Genomic DNA, 24,586 nt, shown 5'->3' with positions numbered 1-24,586 from the left:
TATTCTTTGCATTTATGATTGCATAGTACATACTTTGCACATATTAGAAGTACAATACACATTTGATGGAAGAAAGAAAAGATAGGGGGAAGGTAAGGAGGAAGGAAGAAAGGGAGGAAGGAAGGAAGGAATGAAGAATGTCAATTTGACTTCAGTGGGCCTGTAGCCCCTCTCTCATTGGTTGGGAAGTAAAGATCCAGAATTAATTGAACATTTTACCAAACAGGCATTTCTTCCCCTCCTTTTCCCTCTTTCACCTTCAGATAGCTTAAAATCTAATTCTGGACACAAGCTTTACCCTTGAAAACAGGGTAGTAGGCTGCATCCATGACTCAAGTATAGCTGGTCAGCTTGGTCACTTGCCATCAGTAAAGTAATCCTACGAAGTGAAGAGAGTTCTTTTTGCCCAAGAGTGCTCTCTGTTTTTTGGTTATCTTGAAAATAATGGCATTTGCTTCATTCCTATCCAAATGAGATGGGCACAGGGATCAAGGGAGTAGAAATGGTTACTGGTCCCAATTTCCATAAATTTTCTTTACTTTTGCACACAGTGGAACTTTAATAAACAAATTTATCAGATAACGGACAAAGCTATTCTACACTTTCTTGATAAATGAGAGTGATGCTATCAAGGGGAGATCTTGGCCAGTTTTACACATTTTGTTTCAGAAGGCAATTCATAAATTTGTCTCATTTGGAATAAATTAGATATGAATATATGTCAAAGGAGAAAGGCTGCAAATGCTGTCTCACATTTAATTTATTGTGAAAATGAAAATAAATTGAAACTTAGCAGATTGGTATAGGCCTTGAACAAAGTTGATAGATAGGTGAAAGATAGATGGATGGATGCATGGATGCATGGATAGACAGACAGATCGATCTATGAAACAACACAAAAACCTAACAATGAGTACTGCCATGAAATAATCAGTTTAATTCAGTTAGCAGTTACCCGACTTAGAGAGATAACTGGTAGACTGTGTCATTTGCTGCCTTTCTCCAAAGGCAGTGTGGGAGAGCTGGGTGAGGAATATACTCAAAGCAGCTGCCAATGTAGCAGACTGTAGTTGTGTGCCACTATCTTCATGACTCGTTTTCATTTGTCATCAGGTATCATCAGAAACGCAAGAGCAAAGCAATATTATAAAAATGCAATTTGTTCTTGGTTTATAGCCATATTGATATTTACTTACAACTCATTGATTGATTGATTGATTCATGTTAACTCCAACATAATTACTGAACCTTTTTTATATGGCTGTGAGGCAAATGGTGTAGATGATGCAAATGTGAGAAAAACACTATGACTGCTTCCATAGTAATGACATTCTACAAAGCATGTCCACATGGTATTAAATGATAAGTAATTGTAATGCACATCTGGATCTGAGTACATGTACTTTATGTTTCTCAGTGGATATGAAAATTAAATTTAGTAAAACTTTAGACAAACCATTATTCCATACAAATTAACTTTCAGAGCCTGTATTAATAAAAACAGTAGAAACAAATATTTACATTTGTGGCTTATATACAAAATAAGAAATCTATAGAATCATTAGGGAATTTATTATCAGAAACTTATAATTGAGCACTTAATCCCTTTTAAATATTGTGCAGCTTTTGTATCAAAAGCCTACAATTTAGGTAAGACAGGTATCAGAGAGTTCTATTTCCCTACATACAAAGTAAGTATAAAATGCATTTTGCTTGTAGGTCTCTTAGGATGGAAATTTCACAACTGTTCTTAGCAGACTATTCCATTTTTCTCATTCTGACTGAAATAATTTGTCCTCTCTTCTTATTTGTTCTTCTAGTCTTGCTTTAGAAGGAGCATTGTTTCAGCATCATAAAGTCCTTTGTTTATTGGACACAAATTTATGTACCCTTTCTAAACAATTCAAATTCTTTCAGCATTTTGAAAAATATCTTTTATTATAGCTCTTACATGGTAAATTTTTATTATTTTGTATTTTTTAAAATATAAAGCTCTAGAAGTTAGTGGATGTGAACATGCAGAAATAAGCCTATTTTACTTTGAAACCCATATATGTTGATTCTTTCTTGTCCTAGGCTTTGTGTAGGTTGGCTGTTAGTCCCTAGTGTTTCTATCTTGAACTTACCCTATAGAACTGCCTCCTGCTTCTGGAGAGCCCTTTCCTTCTTTTGGATTCTCAATTTATTCCTGACTTCCAGAGTATTTACTGCTTCAGCATTAGAATCAGCAAGTATGATTGAGTTATTATTAGGTCTGCCGTGAAGTCCATCATTTCACTTCACGGAGTTTTGTCAGGATAGTATTGGAAGGATACAAGATTGTGTCTTTAGTAGTACAGTTTGGTGATATGGGTTAAAAATCTTAAAATGTCTTTAATCTACAAATTTAACTTCTAAAAACATATCATAAGGTATTAATAGAGATACCATGCACACATTTATGAACAAGGATATTCATTTTAATGTCATCCTTAAACTTAAAAATGAAAACATAATTTAACAGTAAGATAATGAGGCGTTGATTAGATACTCAAAGTGCATGTAGATGGTGGAAAACTAAGAATGCCAGAACATTAACAGTGGTTATCTCCAGGGTGTAGAGTAGGATAGTTAGGGTTTTTTTGTGTGTGTGTATTTCTTCTATTTTCAAAATTTCCTACTATGAACAGATATTATTTTTATAATCAGATTAAGGAATAATATATATTAAAGGAGAAATAAAATAAACTAGAACTCATTCTTCTTTTTTTTCTACATTTTAGAGATAGTTGTTAAATGCGTATTCATCCTACACAATTGCCCAGTAAAAAGCATTATTTCATAATACATTAATGGAAAGTAATACATTTTAAGAATTCATTGAATGCTTCCGTGTGCTATGCTCAGCATGTAAAGTAGACTAAGACACAACCATGACTTTGAGGAGATCAAAATCTGTTGGAAGACAAATTTTGAAGTGAAGAATACAAATTAGTAAATGATTAAGTAGAAATATATAAAGCTACAATTCGTCCAATATTATTTAATCTATGTACCTGATATCACGCAATGAGGATTCAATTTCTGAGAAAAGTTGTAAGAATCAAAATAAATTCTATCTACATCTATTATATTTGTTACATCTATTATAAAAGCAATTATACTGACCTGACCCTATTTACTTACATGATAGTTTCTTATGTTGTTTTTGATTTTTTTAGTCAATTGATTTTTTTTCCTAGATTTTCTTCAGGTATTGAGAATCATCTGAGTGGAATTATTATTTTTTCTTTCTTTTTTACTAAAGATGAGCACATGTACTCATTTTTAATGCCCTTCCATGAGTACTAAAAAAGGGTGCTAGTAGTTCAGGAATGGCATCTGATTAGATCCTGAAAACTATATGTCATATAATAAAAGTGTGTAATTTGTATATATTAATTTATATTAATTTTGATGTATTACAATTTCTGACTCTTTTTGTATTTTCAGTCTTTCAGTAGTTTTTCCTCTGGTGCTTCATCTTTACATCTTTTGTTGCAACTATTTTGTGCTCTAGTCAACTCTTTGGATTTGATCTATGTAAAAACTGAAGCAAAATAGCTTTACATATTTCACACATTGGATTTTTTTAATGTCTTTCAGGTGAGCAGTAATATTTTAATGAATGATGTCTGACTAAATATCCTAAAATTGTTAACTTTCTTTTGCAGTTTTTTTGCATTTCTTACATAGAAATTCCCTGTGTTTACATGGCATATTCTAGGGTGGCATGTTTTGCCCAGCAAGCCATTATATTGTGCTAATTGAACTTTTAAATTGTTTTTAATGTCATAGGGACAAAAGGGAGAACCAGGATTAGTGCCTGTTGTAAGTATATATATAATTATTGTTTCCTTGTACCTTAAATAAACTTAGCTTATAGTATAATTGTATATTATTGCTTATATACATACTCTCAAAAATAAATTAGTTATTTTAAAACAAGTTTTAGTATAACACAAGCAAACCAGAACAGATTAGTTACTTAATACAATATTTGATATTCTGTGTTCCTGACTTTTGTACTCCCATGACTAAAGGTAGAAAGTCAGTGTTTTAAAAAGTTAAATATATTACATGTGGATATACACTGATAGTTAATATTAGTACTAATTAGGATAGTAGTTTATTGTTCCACACTTCTGGAAATATGTCATGCCCTGATCCTGATCAAAATTCCATGTTGCATAAGAATTCCTAAGACTTCTTTAAACTTGTTAATGGATCAAGAAGTATATTACTAAACAGGATTAAAACTCTTCAGCTATCCTCCTAGGTTTCATTATTTTTTTATTTTTTTGAAACAGAGTCTTGCTCTGTCACCTTCAGCTATCCTCCTAGGTTTCATTGTTTTTTTTATTTTTATTTTTTTGAAACAGAGTCTCGCTCTGTCACTCAGGCTGGAGTGCAGTGGCACAACCTCAGCTCACTACAACCTCCACCTCCCAGTTTCAAGTGATTCTTGTGCCTCAGCCTCCTGAGTAGCTGGGACTACAGGCGAGAGCCACCATGCCTGGCTAAATTTTGTATTTTTAGTAAAGACGGGGTTTCACCAATTTGGCCGGGCTGGTCTTCAACTCCTGACCTCAAGTGATCCACCCACCTTAGCCTCATTCTCCTGGGTTTTAAAGGCATTATCATCAGTCTGTCAAGACAAAAAGAATATCCATGTTGATTTATTTAGCAGTGTTTATATTCTTTATTTGCCTTTAATTGGCTTGTGTGTGTGTTTTTTTACAAAGATTACCTAAAAATTAAATAATTCATATTGTTTAATTTCACTTTAAAAAGCATTTATGTGTGCTTACTATGTTTTAGGTGTTAAGTGCTTTACAAATACAAATATTTATTATTTATCTTCATAACTCTATGAGGGAGGTAATTACGTAATCATCACTACCATTTTACATTTAAGTTTCCACTTAAGGTTCTTAAGAACAAAGAGGATGAGTAATTAGTCAGAAGTCACACATCTGGTAAGGGGCAGTGTCGGAATTTGAACCCAGGCCTCTTGGCTCCAGTGTTGGTGCTCTTTATCACTACTCCAGCATTGCCTCCCTATGTTACAGTTAAAATTAGATAATATCTTAAATCTTAAGGAGAGGAGGAAATGGGCATCAACTGACAACATCCATTTGTCAAAATAATTGCTGTTTTTTTTGTTGTTATTCTTATTTGTTGACTGTTGACCTCTCTGAATATCTGCAGAAACTTTACCTTTACAAATTTTCTTGTTTATTGTTTAGGTAACAGGTATACGTGGTCGTCCAGGACCGGCAGTAAGTAGCTTCTCCCAATATTCATGGTACTCTTGTATTCCTTGATATACTGAAAATCTTTACACTTATTATATCCATGAGAAGATAAAAGAATTAAACAACGATGCTTGGTCTCTTAAAGCATTTTGTCTTAAACCATCTTCAAGTTAGACATTCCTTTGCAGCAGTGAATGGTAGATAAGGGGTCGTTTTATTCTGAAACTGAAGAAACATCATGTTAGTCTTGCTGTTGGTTATGTAAAAGGCAAAACACTTTATTGTTACATTTGTTAATTTTGGTTTGACTTTGTTCACTGAAATTAGGGCATACTTGTGTGTTGTTTGACTATGATTGATGGTGGGCTAGTTTTATCTGCTTAATAAAATTAAATTATATATTGCAGTAGAATATGGGAAATCATACAGCCAGAAAGCATATTTATGGCTTAGTATAAAAGACTAATTTTTTCAAGTTTGGATTATCAGCAGTATTCATAACATATACACATACTTCATATAAATGTTAAGCACATCAAATCAACTTAAATAAAATACTAAGTCAGCTTTAATGGTCTCACTCTGGTTCTTCTGAAGCCCTCACTTTTAAACGATGCTATATGTTGGGTTGAGTAAATACACAATATAATCTTCATAACTCAGTTTAAATCCTCTTTTAAAGAGAAACAAAGTCCCCCTGACAACATCCATTTCCCAGGGGAAAAAAAGCCATTTTAAGATATCAGCACTATAACACCACTTTTGAAATATAAGGGAAAAGTAACTGTAAGAATTGGAAATTTCTAAGAGGTTTTAAACATACAAGGGAAATAATGCCGTATTCTAAGTAAAGTAAAAAGAAAAGATGCTTGAATGTACATAAAGCAGTACTGTAGTAGTTTAAGAGGCTTTCCTTTCCATTGTTTTAATCAGCAACTTGAACAGTAATGAACATTTTGGGGTATCATATACCAATTTGATTTCATACAGTCCCTGGAATAATTGATAATTTGTGGTTTGCACATTTATATAATTTTTCAAAATCAGAACTGTAAGTTTTTATGCTCAGAGTTTTGTGGCAAAGGCTATACCTGGGAGAAGACAATAAATATGATCCTTAAACATTTGCAATTACTCGTCAAGCTAATCTATTTAGCTCACTATGCTTCATGATGCCATAATGTACACCTAGTTCTTTATAGGTCTTTAAATTTTGCTGATAAAATAAACAACCCTTCTAAGTGTACAGAACTTTTATATGCACATGGCTTTATTCTCTATAGTCTTCAACTGAACTGAATTAAGTGTGGTATTTCTGTTTTCCAATTTTCTTTTATCAAGTAAACTTTTAAAAAATTCAATAAGAAAGTATAAATTTTTGCATGCATAATCATCATTTTCTGTTTTAGGGACCTCCAGGATCACAGGGACCAAGAGGAGAGCGAGGGCCAAAAGGAAGACCTGTGAGTTGACAGGAGGGCTCCTTGTGGGGAACGTGTAGCCAGTCAGTTTACACTGTGTTCTCTGAATGCAGCAAGGAGCTGGGAGCACTGTTCCTCTTTCACCTCCAATAAATGTTACAAAAATACAATAATAATTGTATATTATCTTATTAGATAACACAAATGATATTTCCTTGTCTCTTATGAGGTCAAATCAAAATAAAGTAGAACTTAAGGAAGCATAATTAACATATCATGAGTTTCACTCATGAGTAAGCAATGCCAAGAATGCACTGTTGAGATAAAACATCCAAGTTATGTGATCTGTGGTTGCCACAGGAATAACCAAGCTGGATATGGGAAACAATTGTTAGAGGGTAAAATTTTCTTTCAAGTGGTTGCACAAGTTTATTTCCCAGGTAGCACTCTGCCTTTTTCACTCAGCAGCCACTGCAGAGATATCAAAGTAGTAATTTTAAAATCAGCAATCCCATTACCAGACAAGTGAAATACCTTTAAAATAAATTAATGACCTCAATATCCTTGAGATAAAACATAAGGATATTATATAATATATACCAAAGGTTTTCTTTTATTACTTATCTGCACAGAATACATATTGTTCTCAAGTGTTAGGGTTACAATATTTTTTCTTTTCTTTTTTTTTTTTTTTTTTTTTGGAGAGTGCCTCACTCTGTCATCCAGGCTGGAGTGCAGTAGCGTGATCTCGGCTCACAGCAAGCTCTGCCTCCCGGGTTCATGCCATTCTTCTGCCTCAGTCTCCCGAGTAGCTGGGACTACAGGCACCAGCTACCACACCCAGCTAGTTTTTTGTATTTTTTAGTAGAGATGGGGTTTCACCATGTTAGCCAGAATGGTCTTGATCTCCTGACCTCGTGATCTGCCCACCTTGGCCTCCCTACAATGTTTTTTCTTATATATCACTTCTAAAATCTAATGTCTTTCATATAACTGTATTAATTTGTATATTGCTCTCATTATCCCATGTTTCAATTAGAAAAGTTTGTTTGTACTGTTTAATTTTTTCTCTAATGATATCTACTAAAACTCTCAGTAGATTTTTATCCTTTTAAATATATATTTATCCATATTTAAATGGGAAGATTAGAAGCTAAGGAAACAATAGACAACTTGAAATGTATAAATGAGGATAAAATATATTTTAGATCATATGCCTAGGAACTCTTGCCACTAGTTTCATCCTTGTTACTACATTATCCTTCTACTCATTTCACCTCATATATAGTGTGATGTCAGTACTTTTTCTTAAATGGGGCTGCAGTATGGATGGTATTTGCAAGCATGTAGGTGCAAAGCAGTGCCCCAAGAGGTTGGACATATCCATATAGGTAAGCAACAGAACTGTGTTCAGATTATTTTATGCCCCAGTCTTCACTGTGGTTGTATTGAGTTTTCTCACTAGTGTTGGTAGCTTAAACACTGCTGTAGCTCTCCAGATGTCTGCCCTACATCTAGAAAGACAGAAATAGGTAGAAAATAACATCAGTTGGGTGGAGGATGGGTGGTCATAAAAAAAAAAGATTTTGCATCAGTGTATTTGTACACTGTAAGTAATTGACAACATTGGGTCCTAAATCTACGTAGAAGTTGTGGGACCAGACTTCCAGAGTTGCTGGTTAAGATCTGAAGAATCTGTTCCCCAACACTTCTCACTTATTTTCCCTATTTGGCTTTGTGATGTGGTCAGTTTCCTCCTTGGTTAGGCCTGAGACAATCAATGTGAATTGGGTGTAAGTGTGTGTGCGTTTTGTGTGTGTGTGTCAGAAAGAGCGAGCGAGCGAGAGAGAGAGAGAGAGAGAGAGAGAGAGAGAAAGGGGGGTAGATTTTTATGAGGAATCAAGTGAGACAACCCTGGCAGATATCCAAGTAGGAAATCTCTTCCTCTGTTAATCCTAGCAAAGAGATAGTGTGATACAACTCTTTTAATGCCCGCCTACGTGGGTTTCAAGATATGAAATGATGTATAGCTTTGCATGAAATGATGTATATGAAATGATCAGCATGATGTAACAGAATGCCCATAGGCAGAATGTTTTGCCTCATACCTCGAGCCTTCTGGGAGCTGCTTAACTGGACTAAAATTATGGCTGTCACAATATAGGGTGGTTCTGCAATCAGAAATAGCATTCCCCCCGCCTGTGCAATTATATAACCATCAAACAGTACAGAAGGCTCACAATGTACAGCACGGTTTCTCACTGTCAACACTATTGATATTTTAGGCCAAATAATTCCATATGCATAGTAGAAAGTTTTTCAGCATTCCTGTTATCTACCCACTGGATGCCAGTTGAAACTGCCATCCCCCGTACAATTGTGACAGTTAAAAATGTTTCCTGACATTGCCAAATCTAGGCAAAATAGCTCTGGACTGAGAACTACTATGTCGTAGTTCAGTATGAGATACTCCCATAAAGCCTTCAGGATTAGCCAATGATTTTCACTACTGTCTTTCATCACACATCCTCAATTTTAAGTGTATTGTTCAGATAACTTTATAGTGACAAACTAGCAACCTGACAGGAGATGGACCGTCAATGATGTGCTAAGTTCTAGTTGCATGTGACCCTTAATCACTATTGGTATGTTTCCTGATCTGTAAAATGGTAAAATGGGAAATATACTAGATCTTAACATCTATAACGTGTGTGTGTGTGTGTGTGTGTGTGTGTGTGTGTGTGTGTGTGTGTGTGTGTGTCTCAGAGAGAAAGAGACAGAGAAACGAGAGAAATGAAGTTCTTGACAGTTCCTGGTCATTCGTCTTTTCTCCTTGTGGATGTTTAAACATCGCCACCTAGTGGCAACCTCGAAGTACTTTTTTATTGTAGATTACTGCGGAGATATTTGAGTATCTTGGAAATGGAAGGGAGGGATAATAAATGTAACATTCACCTTACTATAAGAATTATGTAATTCAGCTCACTTGGAGATATAAAAATAGATACTTTTAATGAGCTCCCAAATTCTAATTTGCTTTGGTATTTACCAGTAAACATTCTTGTGTTCACTTAATTTCAGATAATTTTATAAAAGTTTTATTAATTTTAATCTTATTTGTACAACAGTAAATTTCATAAGCTATTTAGAGGGGATTCCATGGAGGTATATAATAAATCATGAATCAATGAAAACAATCTTAGGATCAGACTTTGAAATATGATTGTTAATTACAGAAGAATGGAGAAAGTCACAATCTCTTTGGAGGACTAGTGAATATTTCACAAACTTGTCTCTACTCCTATTGACACTAAACATAGTTTTGTGTGTGTCTCTTTGGAAATCTCATTGGGAGCAGAGATTATACATTAGTTCACTTTGTGTATATAATAATATCTGGTTATTAATTAGCAACTGAACATTGCAAGAACAGATTCAGAGTTTTCTACACAAGGCTGTATGAATAAACCAGACTATTATTTTATCTATGCTGCCTTATACATATCCAGTTCATGTTACTCACATTCATATGATCCAGGAGTCCTAGAGAACAACTGAAATCAACCTCTGTTTTGTATAATGAAGTGAGAAGTAAATTGATAGTAGCTTAGGAGTCAGAAAAGTTTTGATTTTTAAATACTAAGAATATTTTCTAAGATATCATTTTTTAATATAAGTTTTTCAGGCTAAGTATTCTGCTTCTATTTAATAGATAAATTTGCCTATTTATCCCACTACTGCAAGAAATAAATGTCTATATAAATGTTTAAATATATTAAAATAATTAAATTTCTGAATGGCTATGATGCCACCCTCCCTAAAACCATCATATACAAACTGCCGCCTCTGCCACCTGAGCTTGTCCTATGTTTGCTCCCTCTGCACTATCTGCTCCCATTTGAATTGCTTACTGTGGGCCCATAGATATTCTCATGTTTAAGCATGGGTGTTCTTTTTTTTTAATTATTAAACTTCATTTACCATATTTCCCTTGATCCCTGCTTAAAATTATAAAAGCATATGGTCTTATGACTTTTGGTCCTTTCTTTTAAAGTCTGTCAAGATTCTTTAGGGTTAAGGAGCCAGAAAATACTTAACTAGCCTTGTGGGAATGATGAAGTTAGAGGATAGAGCATTTCCAGAACTGAGGATGTGGCTGTTCCCCAAGCTGCCTTCAGAATGTGGGTTAGGAGAAGGGTGGAATTTGGCAGCTAGAAATCATTGCTCACTTCTCTGAGAACTTAGACTTGGCTGGGTCACAGTGCCTTTGCCTCTAATTTCTCAATGGTCTAGTCTTCCTGTGGGGGTGGGAAGGAAAATAAAGGGTGCCAGGCTTAAAGTATAAAAGAGGACTGAAAGGTAACAACACAATATGCATGTACTGAGTGTCTAGTATGTACCAGGAACTATGCAAAGAGTTAAACAATTAGATAGAAAATTTCTACAAACTCCAATCAAGGGGTTCTTGACTTTTGGGGGGAGGGAGAAGTTAAGCAGACATGTACATAGTTACTGTAATTTTACTGACAGACAAGTGAATTTATAATTTTGATCAAATACCCTTGCACGGCAAAAACTCAATCAAATAAGGAAGTTCACTCTAGAATAGGATTGAACTGAAAAATTTTAAAATAATTATTCTAAGAATGCTGATTTCTCGGTATTTAACACACTAAATAAAGTTCTTACCCAGACCATATCTGAATGGTAGAAGTTCAGACCTATGCTAAAATCAGCAGTGATGTGGCTGATGAAATTACTCTAAGTGGCTAGATTGCCATTTATTTTTAAAACAATAAACACTCCCTTGCCATTAAGAAGTCTGTGCCTTTAGCTTTCTACTAAGTGTGTATTTGGCAGTGGGTTCTAATTTTAACTGGCTTGTTTTCTAGGGTCCTCGTGGACCTCAGGGAATTGATGGAGAACCAGGTGTTCCTGGTCAACCTGGTGCTCCAGGACCTCCTGGACATCCGTCCCACCCAGGACCCGATGGCATGAGCAGGGTGAGTTGTGTGCATTGTTCAATGTCATATACAGGTCGTGTTTTAAATTATTGATATATTGTTAGGATTTTAAATTGTCTCAGTTCAGATATTGACACTTGACTGTACGAGCAGTTAAATAAGGTCAACGCTGCTGTGGACAATAAAACTAATAAACCCACAGGGAATTGTTGGAAAAATTTGAAGAACTATTTTGTAAAGTACTACTTCAAATTGTTTGTATTTCTCAATGTCAGGTCTGGATTTCATGAGCTTTGCTTTTTCTATTGATTCTAAAGAACCACTGCTTTTTCCCCCTTTAAATGAAATGAGAGATTCATCTGTCTTATTCTCTAGGCTAAGAATGCCAACAAAATCTGCTCCATATCCTCCACAAGAGAGGATGACACATCCGTGATGAGGGATGTGAGAAGGCCATTGAGTTGATACTAAAAATGACACCTAATTATTTCTCCAATTTTAGTTTTTTTACTTGAAGTAAAATCAAACAAAATGTCTTTCAATACCTACTTCTTTGAATTGTTAGTGGCAGACATAGGGGATTTGTGAGTACAGGCATACCATGGAAATATTGTGGGTTCAGTTCCAAACCACCTCAATAAAGTGAAATACTGCAGTAAAATGAGTTGTGTGAATTTTTTTTGTTTCTCAGTGCATATAAACTTACATTTTTCCACAATGTAGGTCTGTTATAAAGTGTGTGATAGCGTTATGTCTAAAAAACAAGGTATATTCTTTAATTAAAAATACCTTATTGTTAAAAGTTGCTAATAATCATCTGACCCTTGAGGAAGCCATAATCTTTTTGCTGATGGGGTGTTTTGCTTTGATGCTGATATTTGCTGACTAATAAGGGTGGTATTGCCGAAGGCTGGAGTTGCTATGGTAATTTAAAAAATAAGACAACAGTGAAGTTTGCCATATCAAAATCCTTTGTTGTCATTTCAACACTATTCACAGTATCTTCATCAGGACTAGATTGCATCTTAAGAAACTACTTTCTTTGCTTATTCATAAGAAGCAAGTCCTCATCTGTTAAATTTTTATCATGAGATTACAACAATTAAGCAACATCTTCAGGCTCTACTTATAATTCTAGTTCTGTTGCTGTTGCCATCATATCTGCAATTACTTACCCCATTGCAGTCTTCAACCACTAAAATTCATTCGTGAAGGCTGGAATCAGCTTCTTCCAAACTTCTGTTGAGGCTGATATTTTGACCAATCAATCAAGAATGTTCTTAATGGCACCTAGAATGATGAATCCTTTCCAGAAGATTCTCAATTTATTTTGACCATTATATTCTTAAGTAATAAGATTTAAAAGTTGAAATTTATTTTGATCCATGGGCTGCAAAATGGTTTTTGTATTAGCAGGCATGAAAACGACATTAATATCCTTGTGTATCTCCATCAGAGCTCTTATGTGACCTAGTGCATTGTCACTGGGCAGTAATATTTTGAAAGGAATCCTTTGTTCCTGAGCAATAGGTCTCAATAGTGGGCTTGAAATATTCAGTAAACAATGCTGTAAAGGCTGCGAACAGATGTGCTGTTATCAAGGCCTTGTTGTTCCATTTATAGGGTACAGGCGGAGTTGTTTAATCATAATTCCTAAGGATGCTAGGATTTCCATAATAAGAAATAAACCCCAGTCTTAGCTTAAAGTTACTAGCTACATTAACCCCTAACAAGAGAGTAAGCCTGTTCTTGGAAGCTTTGAAGCCAGGCATTGACTTTTCTCTCTAAAATGAAAGTCCTAGATGACATCTTCTTCCAATAGAAGACTGTTTTGTATACATTGAAAATCTATTGTCGAGTGTAGCCACGTTCATCAATGATGTTAACTTGATCTTCTGGATAACTTGCTGCAGTGTCTACATCAGCATTTGCTGCTTTACTTTGCACTTTTATATTATGGAGATGGCTTCTTTCCTTAAACCTCATAAACCAACATTTTCTAGCTTCCAACTTTTCTTCTGCCACTTCCTTGCTTCTTTCAGCCTTCACAGAATTGAAGAGGGTTAGGGCCTTGCTCTGGATTCGATTTTGGGTAAGATAATGTTGTGGCTCATTTGATCTTCTATCCAGACTACTAAACCTTTCTCCATATTAGCATTAAGGCTGTTTTACTTTCTTATTATTTGTGTTTACTGAAGTAGTACTTCTAATTTTCTTTAAGACCTTTTCCTTTGCGTTCATAAGTTGGATGACTGTTGGGTGCAAGAGGTCTAACTTTGGCCTATCTTGGGTTTCAACATGCCTTCCTTACTAGACCATTTCTAGCTTGCAATGTAAAGTGAAAGATGTGAGACTCTTTCTTTCACTGTTGTGTCTCAGGGAATAAGTAGGCCCATGTAGAGGAAGAGAGATGGGGAACACCTGGTTGGTAGAAGAACACACACAGTATTTATCGATCAAGTTTACTGTCTTGTATGAGCATGATTCAAGGCACCCAAAACAATTACTTTAGTAACATCAAAGATCACTGAACACAGATCATCATAAGCGATATAAGAACAATAAAGATACTAAAGTATTATAAGAACTAACAAAATGTGACACAGAGACACAGAGTAAACACTTGCTGTTGCAAAAATGGCACCAGTTGTCTTGCTTGGTGCAGGGTTGCCACAAGACTTGAATTTGTAATAAACATAATATTGGTAAAGCACAGTAAAATGAGGCATGCCTGTAGATTGAGACCTTAGCAAGGATACATATGAAGCCTGAATATGGTTTTTGCTTTACAAAAGTTCATACACATTTCTTTCAACAGATTATAGAAGCAATTGTCAATTTATTTATAAACAGCACACACATTCTTTCCCACCAAAATTTGGAAACTAATGTGACTACTAAAATGTATATGAACAATTTTGGTCAGTTTGATTACTAGGGTTTTTTAATTGTGAAAGAGAGTAGGTCAAACTGTTTCCAATCTTGGAACAGTCAGGGATTAATTAAAAGGACTATAAAAGTTTTATCAGCTTACATAAATATAATTTAAAGTTTACTGGACATTGAACAAACAAAGAATATCATCCAAAAATAGTCCAAAATGGAATCTGGAATCTTTAGGACAAATGTTCTAAAGGCATCTGTTAGGTTTTGTTTAGATGTTTGGCCTGTCTAACTGTGGGAAGACATCAGTTAAAGAGACTTAAACCTGCAATCAATTAGACTGGCTAGTGCTTATCAGAACAACCCATGTTTTTATCATGTATCAGACATTTGCCACGTTGCAGAAATTGCTCTGAAGCAACATACTTATAAAATACTCTGGGAAGGAATGGTCAATCAAAGGCAGAAACGATCAAAACAACTTAAGTCTTTTTCCAAGCTTTAAAATCAAGCACTTAGAATGGTTGTTAGAAGAGGCATTCTATAAGAATTCCAGAGAGTGTCCATTTATCCATATGAAAAGGATGTTGATGTATGTCTTTTACTGTAGAAATAATGTCAACATATTGCTTTTACAGCCGTTTTCAGCTCAAATGGCTGGGTTGGATGAAAAATCTGGACTTGGGAGTCAAGTAGGACTAATGCCTGGCTCTGTGGTAAGCATAAATTTTACTGTTCATTGAAGTACTTCAGTGAAAAAATTATTTTAAAAAGAGAATCTTGAGTTAACTAGTCAAAGAATAACATGCATCTTCTTAAACACACTCATTCATTCATTCATTCATTTAATTTATTTACTCTACTGTGTGCCAGTTAAAAGCCCAGCATGTTTCATTCATAATTATGCAAAGTGTTTGCTGACATTAATAAAGGTCTGTGTATTTTATTTAATATTGGAAGAAAATAAAGGAGTTTAAGACATATAACCACAATCACAATCATAAAACCTATAGCTATATAAAAGAAAACAAAACTATTTTATGGTGCTGTTAGAAACAGTGGTTTGGTAAAACTTTTAAATGAGATGTTTTGCTATTTTCATTTTTATTATTTTCTACTCAGTATCCTCTGGCTGCCTTATTCCAACAGCTCTATGGTTTCCTGGCTGGGTCTTCTCAACATTTTTATCCTCTTTTGAATTTCTTCAACGTCAGAAAGACTCCCATTTTTTCCCTGGATATTTGGAGCAATGCAATTTTATTGACTAAATTAACACTTTTAAAACCAACTCTCCATATTTTATTGCTCATAACATAATTCAAAATAATTCCAGGTTAATAGAATTTCAGGCAGTAAGAAGTGCAAAATCAGACCTCATAGATAACCACCCCTATTATCCATCCTTAAGGCCAGCATTATGAGCATTTTAAATATTATTTGTGTATTTTTAAAGTTACTAGTAATATTGCATCATTTAGGGATTCTTTTGGGATTCTTTTTTGAGTTGCATGTTTTTATCCATTTGGAGTTTAAATTACATATGTAATTTTAAATGGAGCTTTTCTTACTATATGTTCCATTCAAAATAAAAATTTAAAATTTTGCCGTAAGAATAAATTTGATTTTAATTTATTCAACTTTTTTAAAAGTATGATATTTAAAATAGTAATAGACATATAATAATAAAATGTTCTAAAATCGCATTTTGTTTTCTTCCTTTTGTTATGCCTCAGTGGAACGATTTTATGTTTAAATGAGGAAAGCCTGTGTGGATAATTTCAATCAATGTTGTCAAAGAAAGAAATCACCCAGGAAACTCAGTGCCCCAGATCATTTTCAACTCACATTTAATATAATCTAGTCATTATTGTTGACGTTTCATCTACCTTTAATTCAACTTATGTAAGTTATAAGAATTATCTGCTGTGAATCTATAGAATTAAATAGGCAGTTTGAGAACTAACTTATGTCTGCCAAGATTTTCTTTATTTGGATGTTCTCATTAACAGAACCATCCATTAAACACGCAAGTGTTCTTGTTCTAAAGACATGGGGTGTGTACAGACATATGGCTCATTTCTCTTTATAACACTGAGGGTATGTATAAAATCATCCCAAATGTTGTCCAAGCTTTAATCGTGAATTTAGCTGCCTTCCAAATGAATGCAGATGGAGAATGTCATCATCCCCCTTTGTCAAAGCTTTACTTTTCCAGATTCTAGAGATGATTCAACATTTTTGAAATATTTGACTGAATTGTCATGAGTACTATGCAACGTTTCTCCTCATTTGTTTTTCAGGGTCCTGTTGGCCCAAGGGGACCACAAGGTTTACAAGGACAGCAAGTAAGTCTCTTTATAATTAAGTTACATACTATAGGAAAAAGATACACACATATATTACATAAGGTCTCTGTGACATGACTGCTTTTGGCTGGTTTTAAAATTTTATATTGTAATGCTCACTTCAAATAGGATATATTAAAGAGTTTTTATTTAGAAATACATGCAGCATGTTTTTGCAAATTTTATTGGGATAAATTTTGATCATCTGATTTCTTTATGTGACTGACCTCCGAAAACAAGATTACATGCCTTTGCATCTGAAGTAAGAAATTCATTATGTTATGTCATGAAAATGTTCATAATTGGTTATATGCCAACTCTGAAGCTATGAAATCAGATAATAGGAGGCAATCCCCATGTGATATTATTAGAAATAAGAATCAAGATGTTTGTTCCATGGGATATTTAGGAAGAACATAATACAATATACTTTTAAAATGCCTATCAGATGCCAGTAAAATAGTGATGTAGAGCTATTTTTATTTTTTATAGCAATTCAACAGGCATCAGAAAATAATATTTTAAAAGAAAGAATGAAAATAACCTTTAGTTCAGTCAAGATTACCACATTGTCATTATCATGTATGTGGAATTTTACTTCAACAATCAGTGAATAGAAAAGGTGGTTGATGATGGTGATGATGATGATGTTGATGAGGAGAACTGCCACTGATTGAGCACTCACGCACTCTGTGCCAGCACTATTCTAGGTTCTTAACATACATTAATTACTTAAGCAGCCATAACAGCCTAATAAGGTAAGTACCAATATTATTCTGATTTTACACTTTAGGAAACAGTTATAGACAGATTAAGTAACTTGCCCAAAGTCACTTAAGATGAAGATGGCAGAGCCAGCTGTCTGAACAATTACACTGTATATTGAGAGAGCACAGGATTTAATATTCTATTTTTCCTTGGTTTGTATATATACTTTGTTCTCAATTGTAGGGTGGTGCAGGACCTACAGGACCTCCTGGTGAACCTGGTGATCCTGGACCAATGGTAAATGTCAAGTAAGCATGTAGACACAGTTACATTTGGGTCCACCATTATAATGATGTCAAATACTGAGTTAATTTGTCTTCCCAGGTCCTCCCTAATGTAGGAAGACATAACAATCCAGTTTGGGAGTCCTGTTCTATGACCCGTTCTTAAGCTATATGTTTCTCGTAGCAGAATATTTAAATTCGAAGACTGATTATGATCATTAGACAGTGCTGAGTGATTTGCATTCATGCAATTACACTTTTTTTTCTTGTTGAGCACATGATCTGAGGGATGCAACAAAAAATTCAAAACGTTAATAAAACTATTTTCTCTTTTTCAACAATATTTATTATTTTCATTCGTCTCAATAATATTGTGACATTTCATTTGTCTCAATAATATTTTGATTTATATTATTGGTAAGTAAAAGTAAATATTCTTTTTTTCCTTTTGTTTTGTTATTAGGGTCCGATTGGTGCACGTGGACCAGAGGGCCCCCCTGGTAAACCTGGGGAAGATGTAAGCTACCATTCCTCATTTTCCAGTTAGGTTTTGAAGAGGCGAAGGAGTTACAGTGTTAAAAAGAATGTTCTGTATTAATTTCCATTACATTTCCCCACCCTTTTAGCTTCCATTAAATTCAGTGGAAACAGGACAACTCAGAATAGAAGTTTACAAATATCCAAAAGGGGCTCTTAATTTGCATAGTATTGTATTGTTAGGCACTACTGCCTCTTCCTGCATTCCCTGGGTTTTTGTTAAGGTTTTTCCATTAGATGCTAGGCTTGTTGTCACAGTAGCAAAAACCTTTCCTAGTGGAACCACCGAAATTATCTGAAGAAAAAAATAAATTATCTGAAATAAAATATATATAAAAAATCATTATGAGGTCTTATATAAAAGGAATTTTTAAAATGTGTTAGTAGTATAGTGCCAATATGGCTCCCCAATGATGAAAAAATGATTTCTTCAATTGGATTTTTAATTAAAGTTAAGACCCAACTCCAGATTTTAGCATTAAGGACATGTAATCAGAGAACAGTGTGCAATAGCAGACTTACATTTCTAGATTCTTTTCTTAGTTGTACCAAAGTTGAGGATCAAATTATGGGTAGGCCGTTAATTACTATGTGATACTAAACCAAGTATTAATAAATATTTTCTCTTTGTGAGTCATAAGATTCATTTAAACAGGTTACATTGAATTTGGCTATAGAGCACGTATTTCTGGTAGCCCTTTCTTTTTAACCACAGGAAAGAAATGGAAAGTAGTATTTTAAGAAGCAATACCTTAATTCAGTGTCATGTGCTCATATAGAATTCTATAGTATATATCCTATAGCATACATGTATGTTTGTGTGTATAAATTTTGATATTCATAAAATAGTGAGCTAGATCAGACCAGGAAAATTTTCAGCAATTTATTCTTCTGGATAAATTAATGAAAGCCACAGACTAACCTGATAGAATCGAGTACTATCAGGAATATAAGGAATAGAGTCTATTTTTATTTTATTTTTTTGCACTGTTTAGCGAATTGCACATTAGCTTTCTAAAGAAGGCTGTTTTATCAGTAATTTATCATTTAGCTTCAAAGAAGAACCTTTTAATCACTTTTGCCTCCCCAATCTCCTACATTTTTTCCATAAAGGGTGAACCTGGCAGAAATGGAAATCCTGGTGAAGTGGGATTTGCAGGATCTCCAGTAAGTTTATACTCAACATAAGGCAAACTTTGAAAAATAAATAACATTGAAGTAAGTTGCAATTCTCTGTATGCACATGTATCAGGCACTAAGTAAATGGAGACAAACAAGCATTGTTTGTTTCTGTAAAAATGTGAAATGTCACAGGACATTTTGCCAGAGTGATGGTTAACTCCAGTTCTCTGCTTTGCATTGACACCATAAATACGCCTTCTGGAGCTAGAGAAGTATATCGAACATAACATGAATACCCTCCAAACTGAGTATCAAATCCTCAGAAAATTCAGAAAAAATAGTTTTTTTTTTTCTCTTAAAATGAGTTACCAGCTTGACTTATTTACAGTTCACACTTCAATCCTGTTTTAGCTTTTTAAAATCCTTTTAATATTTTTACTTTATATTGTCACATATGTCTAAACAATAGCTTGAAGAAAAGCTTGTTGCCTTGTTTTGTATCAACTAGGGACAATAAATTATGGACGAGATGCCTCTTTGGCTGCTCCCCAAACCATAATTTTGGCTGAAATTCTTGATTAATGTTCTGGGTCCTAAAATCATATGACAATATACACTGATTTCCAGCCCTCCTAACACAGCTGTTTTCTTCCCCTTTGGCTCCCTAAAAGAATAGACCCCTGGCAACTACTCCACCTGAATCCAAGACCTGGCCCCTTGGCCTTTCTCTGAACCCACCTGTCTCTCGTCACTCAAACTGCTTTGCCAGGCCCTCTTCTAGAATGTGTTACACTGGCCATGGGGAAAATTAGAGTATGATAAGCAAGCAAAAATCTTCCTCAAGCATTCCTACTTCTTGAGTTTCTCCTGCCCAATAGCCCCAAACATTCACTCTCCTATTTATTATGCTTTCTATAATTTCCTTTTGTTTCTACCACTCAATACAATCAACAGTACCACATTACTTTCTGTTTACTTTCTGAAAATTGATGAGGTTCAATGCTAGGAAATGTTTTAAACAAATGAATGCTCCCTTATCTTTTAAGGGAAATTTACAAGGCTCAAAGGATTATTTGGTTGCAAACATAAACCAGTTTCCCAACTCCCTGCTTTCTTTCCTCCTCCATCAGCCTGGGAAATAAATGCAGATAAAGGCATGAGGTTTAATCATTAGCACAGATGTCCTTTTCAACCCATCCAGGTTTGAACTTCCCATGTCCTGCTGCACTCTTGCTCATGCTCACAGTGTGGGCCCTCCATGGGGAGGAAGGGTGCCCCGCCAGCACACCACAGATGCACTGTGCAAGCTCAGTGCAATGTGTGATTGTGCTGTAATGACAGTCCTGGGTCAGCAGAATGAGAATTTTTTATGAGCATTAGGACATCTGGTTCATTTTCTTGTTACATTAGGGATATGTAATCACATGAGAATTTCCCTTGCAGACCATAAAAACTGAAGTTAACTAATTATTTGAAATAACATAGCTCAGCAATTCCCCTATAGGCTTAGATGGGTCTGCACTAAGTTGCCTGCTAAGGATGGAGAGGAGACAAATCTCTGTAAAATGAGACCTTAAGTTGAAGACTTAACGGGAGTTCTTGATGTGAAAGAATTCTTGAGCAGGGTTGTGTAAACAGAAGAATTAATGGGACTTCATTTGTTCAGAGAGCATGATTTGTTTTACCCCTACTGTGATAACCCTCTAAAACACTAAAGAAATAATTTTCTTTCAAGAGGTCACAGAGGAATTATTGCTTTGATTTTGTTATATGAATTTCATTCATTGAGTTCTTATTCAACCATTTAGAAATAGTGAATGAAACCTATGATTTGCAGAGCAGAAGGATTTTGTTATCTGTGTAAGATCATGCTAGGACAAGAGAAGTTCATTAGGAAAGGTTAAAGGGCTATGAAAGTAAGAAATATTAAACCATTTCTTTATTCAGTTGTTTATCCAATGATTATTCATTGAATGTCCATTAACCAAACATAAGGCTAACTGCCAGCTATACATAAATTAACAATAATAATCAATAAGTGATAATACCAATCAATGCTATCATCGTGCTAAATATACTGGCGACAGTGGTAATGCCAATTCAATGCAAAATCAAATTAATGTAGGCCATGATAATAAGTAAGTAAGTAAGTCACTAGCTTGGTATCTATTTTAAGACAGTATAAAAAAAAACTTTTATGCATTATTTCAAAGTAGTTGTACCACTGGATTTGATTTTCTGTGGTATTTCTGTTGTTTTTTATTTAATGTGTTTAGGTGAAAGCTACGTAGAATTTGCAGAAATTAATTTTAGTCAAGAAGCAAAGCATTCTCATATTTCTCGACTTTCTTTTCTGTTGGATATTTTGTTTATTCATTTAGTTTTTAAAATAATTATAAATCCACAAAGTTTATCCTAAACAATTTATTTTAAAAATTCCTGATCACATTATAATACTATTCTTCCCATCATATTCTGCTGCCAATATTCAGAAATTCATAGAAAATAAAAACATTGGTTTGCTACGAAGGCATTTAATGTTGTACCATAAAGCACAATAAAGAAAGAAAAGGATATTTTATCTTGAATTTCTCTCCTGAATATTTTTTCTCTACCTTGGTATAGTCAATTCTCATATTGGACATATTGATTCATGCTTATGTTCTTGTTTTGTTTTCATTAATAATTATAACACAGTGATGTCATGTGAAAAATTTTAAATGTCATTAACTCAATACCTGGTATTAATTTGTATCCTTGTATAAGTCATGTTTCCATTTCTAACAGCATATTTACTTTGCTAATTTTGGTCACCCAGATATATTTTGACAGATAAAAGTATATTGCTTTTTGTTGTTGTTCTTCTTCTTAATATGTTGCTGGAAAACTGTGTACTAGGTGTTTTTTGGGGAAAATGATATATTAAGGAATTTTGCATCCTTATTAGTGACTCTAAAATGCCTTATCTATGTTTTCCTTCCAGGGAGCTCGTGGCTTTCCTGGGGCTCCTGGTCTTCCAGGTCTGAAGGGTCACCGAGTAAGTTCAATCTATTGTAATCCTCTCAGATACTGTAGTTTAGTGAATAGGCTCCGGGGAGCATTACCTTCAAAATCTTTACTAGTCAATTTGTTGATTGTCCTTAACTGTCTATCGTTGCGGTATTTATCTGTGGTTACTGAAATCATAATTTTTTTATACATTTCCTTTGGGTTTAATTTGATTCGATAAAGAAATATATTTTGAGTTATTACTATGTACTGGACACTATGCTACAAAAGAGGATACAGTGATGAATGAGAAAAATCTCTGACCTGAAGCTTCAGGCTAATGGGGGATACAGATGAAAAGTTAGGCAATTCCTATATAGTGGAAGAGGTGACGTGGTAGAGATAGAGAGTACTAGGTCACAGAAGGGGCCCAGTCTACCTAGACTTGGAAAGCAATAGAATGCCTTTCTTATAACTGAAGATAATTACAATGTAACTATTATATATTGTTTACATATGTAGAATCTATCATCTGTCTAATCTATTTGTCATAATATCAAATAGGGATTTTCAATCAATATACACTGGCCTCTGTTTTCAGTAATTGAGATTTTGATTAAGATGTCTGGTCTGCTGCTATACTCGTTATTAAGTATTTTGAACATTCACCTTGAATACAAATGATATTTTAGAACTATATGAACTCTGTAGTTATGTTTCCTCTAACGCCACTATAAGTTTTTTATTTGTAGCTACAGATTAAATTTCTACAAAGTCACAAATGTTTGAAGGGTGAGAACATTGCAAGCTGAAAATGTTATTTAAAGGTGAAAACTCTAATTTTCCTTGAATAAGCTTTCAGAATAGGTTGAGAATTTGAAAATATTTTGAGCAACAACTTTAAATTTGAGATTCATTTTATAAGGCAATTTCTGCAAGCTTATTTTTGGTTCTTCTTTTATGCCTTTGAGAATTGAGAAAAAACAGGATACAAATACAAATTTATATTTTTCTTCTCAGGGACACAAAGGTCTTGAAGGCCCTAAAGGTGAAGTTGGAGCACCTGGTTCCAAGGTAATCTTATAATTATCTCACTGTAGCCTCACTTTGGCTTCTCAATTTTGCTTCAGATGTTTACACATTTTTCAGAACCATCTTAATTCAGCAGGAGAGAGGGCTATAAATAAATGGTTAGGTAAATAAACGTAATTTTTCAAAGATGAGTGGCAACGGCTTTACGATGACATGACTTAATATGCCTCCAAGAACAGCCTCCATGGCACTGGGTGTCTGCCAGTGTAGGATGGGTGTTGTCTTCATATGAAGATGGCACTGTGAATCTATCTTCTAAAATACAATCGTTCATTTTTCGTCTTAAAAAATATCTGAAAGGTTTAGATAGTTCATTCGTCCCATTATTGAGTACTCCTTTAATACCAAGACCCTCTACCTATTGTTTCTTCTCAAAATTTATTTGTATTTCTATAGGGAGAAAAAACATCAAGGAAGTATAACGGAATTTTTAGTGGAAAACATCATGACCTAATGTGGAAATCACTTGACTTTAAATTTTTTTATTTCTAAGTCTCCTAGAATAGATCTTAAGAGAATATTACAATCAATTTTAGCTTTGTAAAGTTTTACTTGAGACATATCAGACATAGCCAGATAAGTCCTTTCCTGAGACTAGTTACTGTGGCTAGGTATGATAGTTTCCATCAATCTTAAGTCCCCAATATTAATTTATATGTATTTCTTTAAAACTATACTACTATTGCATTTTGAGAAGAAGTAATAGAACATTCTGAGATCCTATGTCAAAAGTACATCTTTCATATGCCCTCTTTGAAAATATGCTTTTAAAATTACACACACACAGCAAAGTGATGTGAGTATCAGTTGTAGGCTTCTCATATTGTAATGTATTCTCATTTTTGTTTTAGGGTGAAGCTGGCCCCACTGGTTCAATGGGTGCCATGGGTCCTCTGGTATGTGCTGGTTTTCTTGTTTCTTAAATTTCTTTTTTATTTATTTATTTATTTATTTATTTATTTATTT

General features: G+C 34.2%; 1 protein-coding gene across 1 annotated transcript in view; it reads left to right on the top strand.

The window, feature by feature from the left end:
• The window catches only part of COL5A2 (collagen type V alpha 2 chain), a 169,781-nt gene that overhangs the window by 90,098 nt on the left and 55,097 nt on the right, over positions 1-24,586 (top strand). Inside the window, 12 exon segments of the mRNA XM_017865465.1 lie at positions 3,817-3,849; positions 5,268-5,300; positions 6,686-6,739; positions 11,590-11,700; positions 15,183-15,260; positions 16,845-16,889; positions 17,841-17,894; positions 18,345-18,398; positions 19,532-19,585; positions 22,524-22,577; positions 23,549-23,602; positions 24,472-24,516. Coding sequence (XP_017720954.1) covers positions 3,817-3,849; positions 5,268-5,300; positions 6,686-6,739; positions 11,590-11,700; positions 15,183-15,260; positions 16,845-16,889; positions 17,841-17,894; positions 18,345-18,398; positions 19,532-19,585; positions 22,524-22,577; positions 23,549-23,602; positions 24,472-24,516 — 669 coding nt within the window.

This window comes from Rhinopithecus bieti, unplaced genomic scaffold, assembly GCF_001698545.2.
Source record: "Rhinopithecus bieti isolate Rb0 unplaced genomic scaffold, ASM169854v2 scaffold_2827, whole genome shotgun sequence".
NCBI classification, from domain to species: domain Eukaryota; kingdom Metazoa; phylum Chordata; class Mammalia; order Primates; family Cercopithecidae; genus Rhinopithecus; species Rhinopithecus bieti.
The sequence above is the reverse complement of the archived record's forward strand: the minus strand, read 5'-3'. Positions and strand labels throughout refer to the sequence as shown.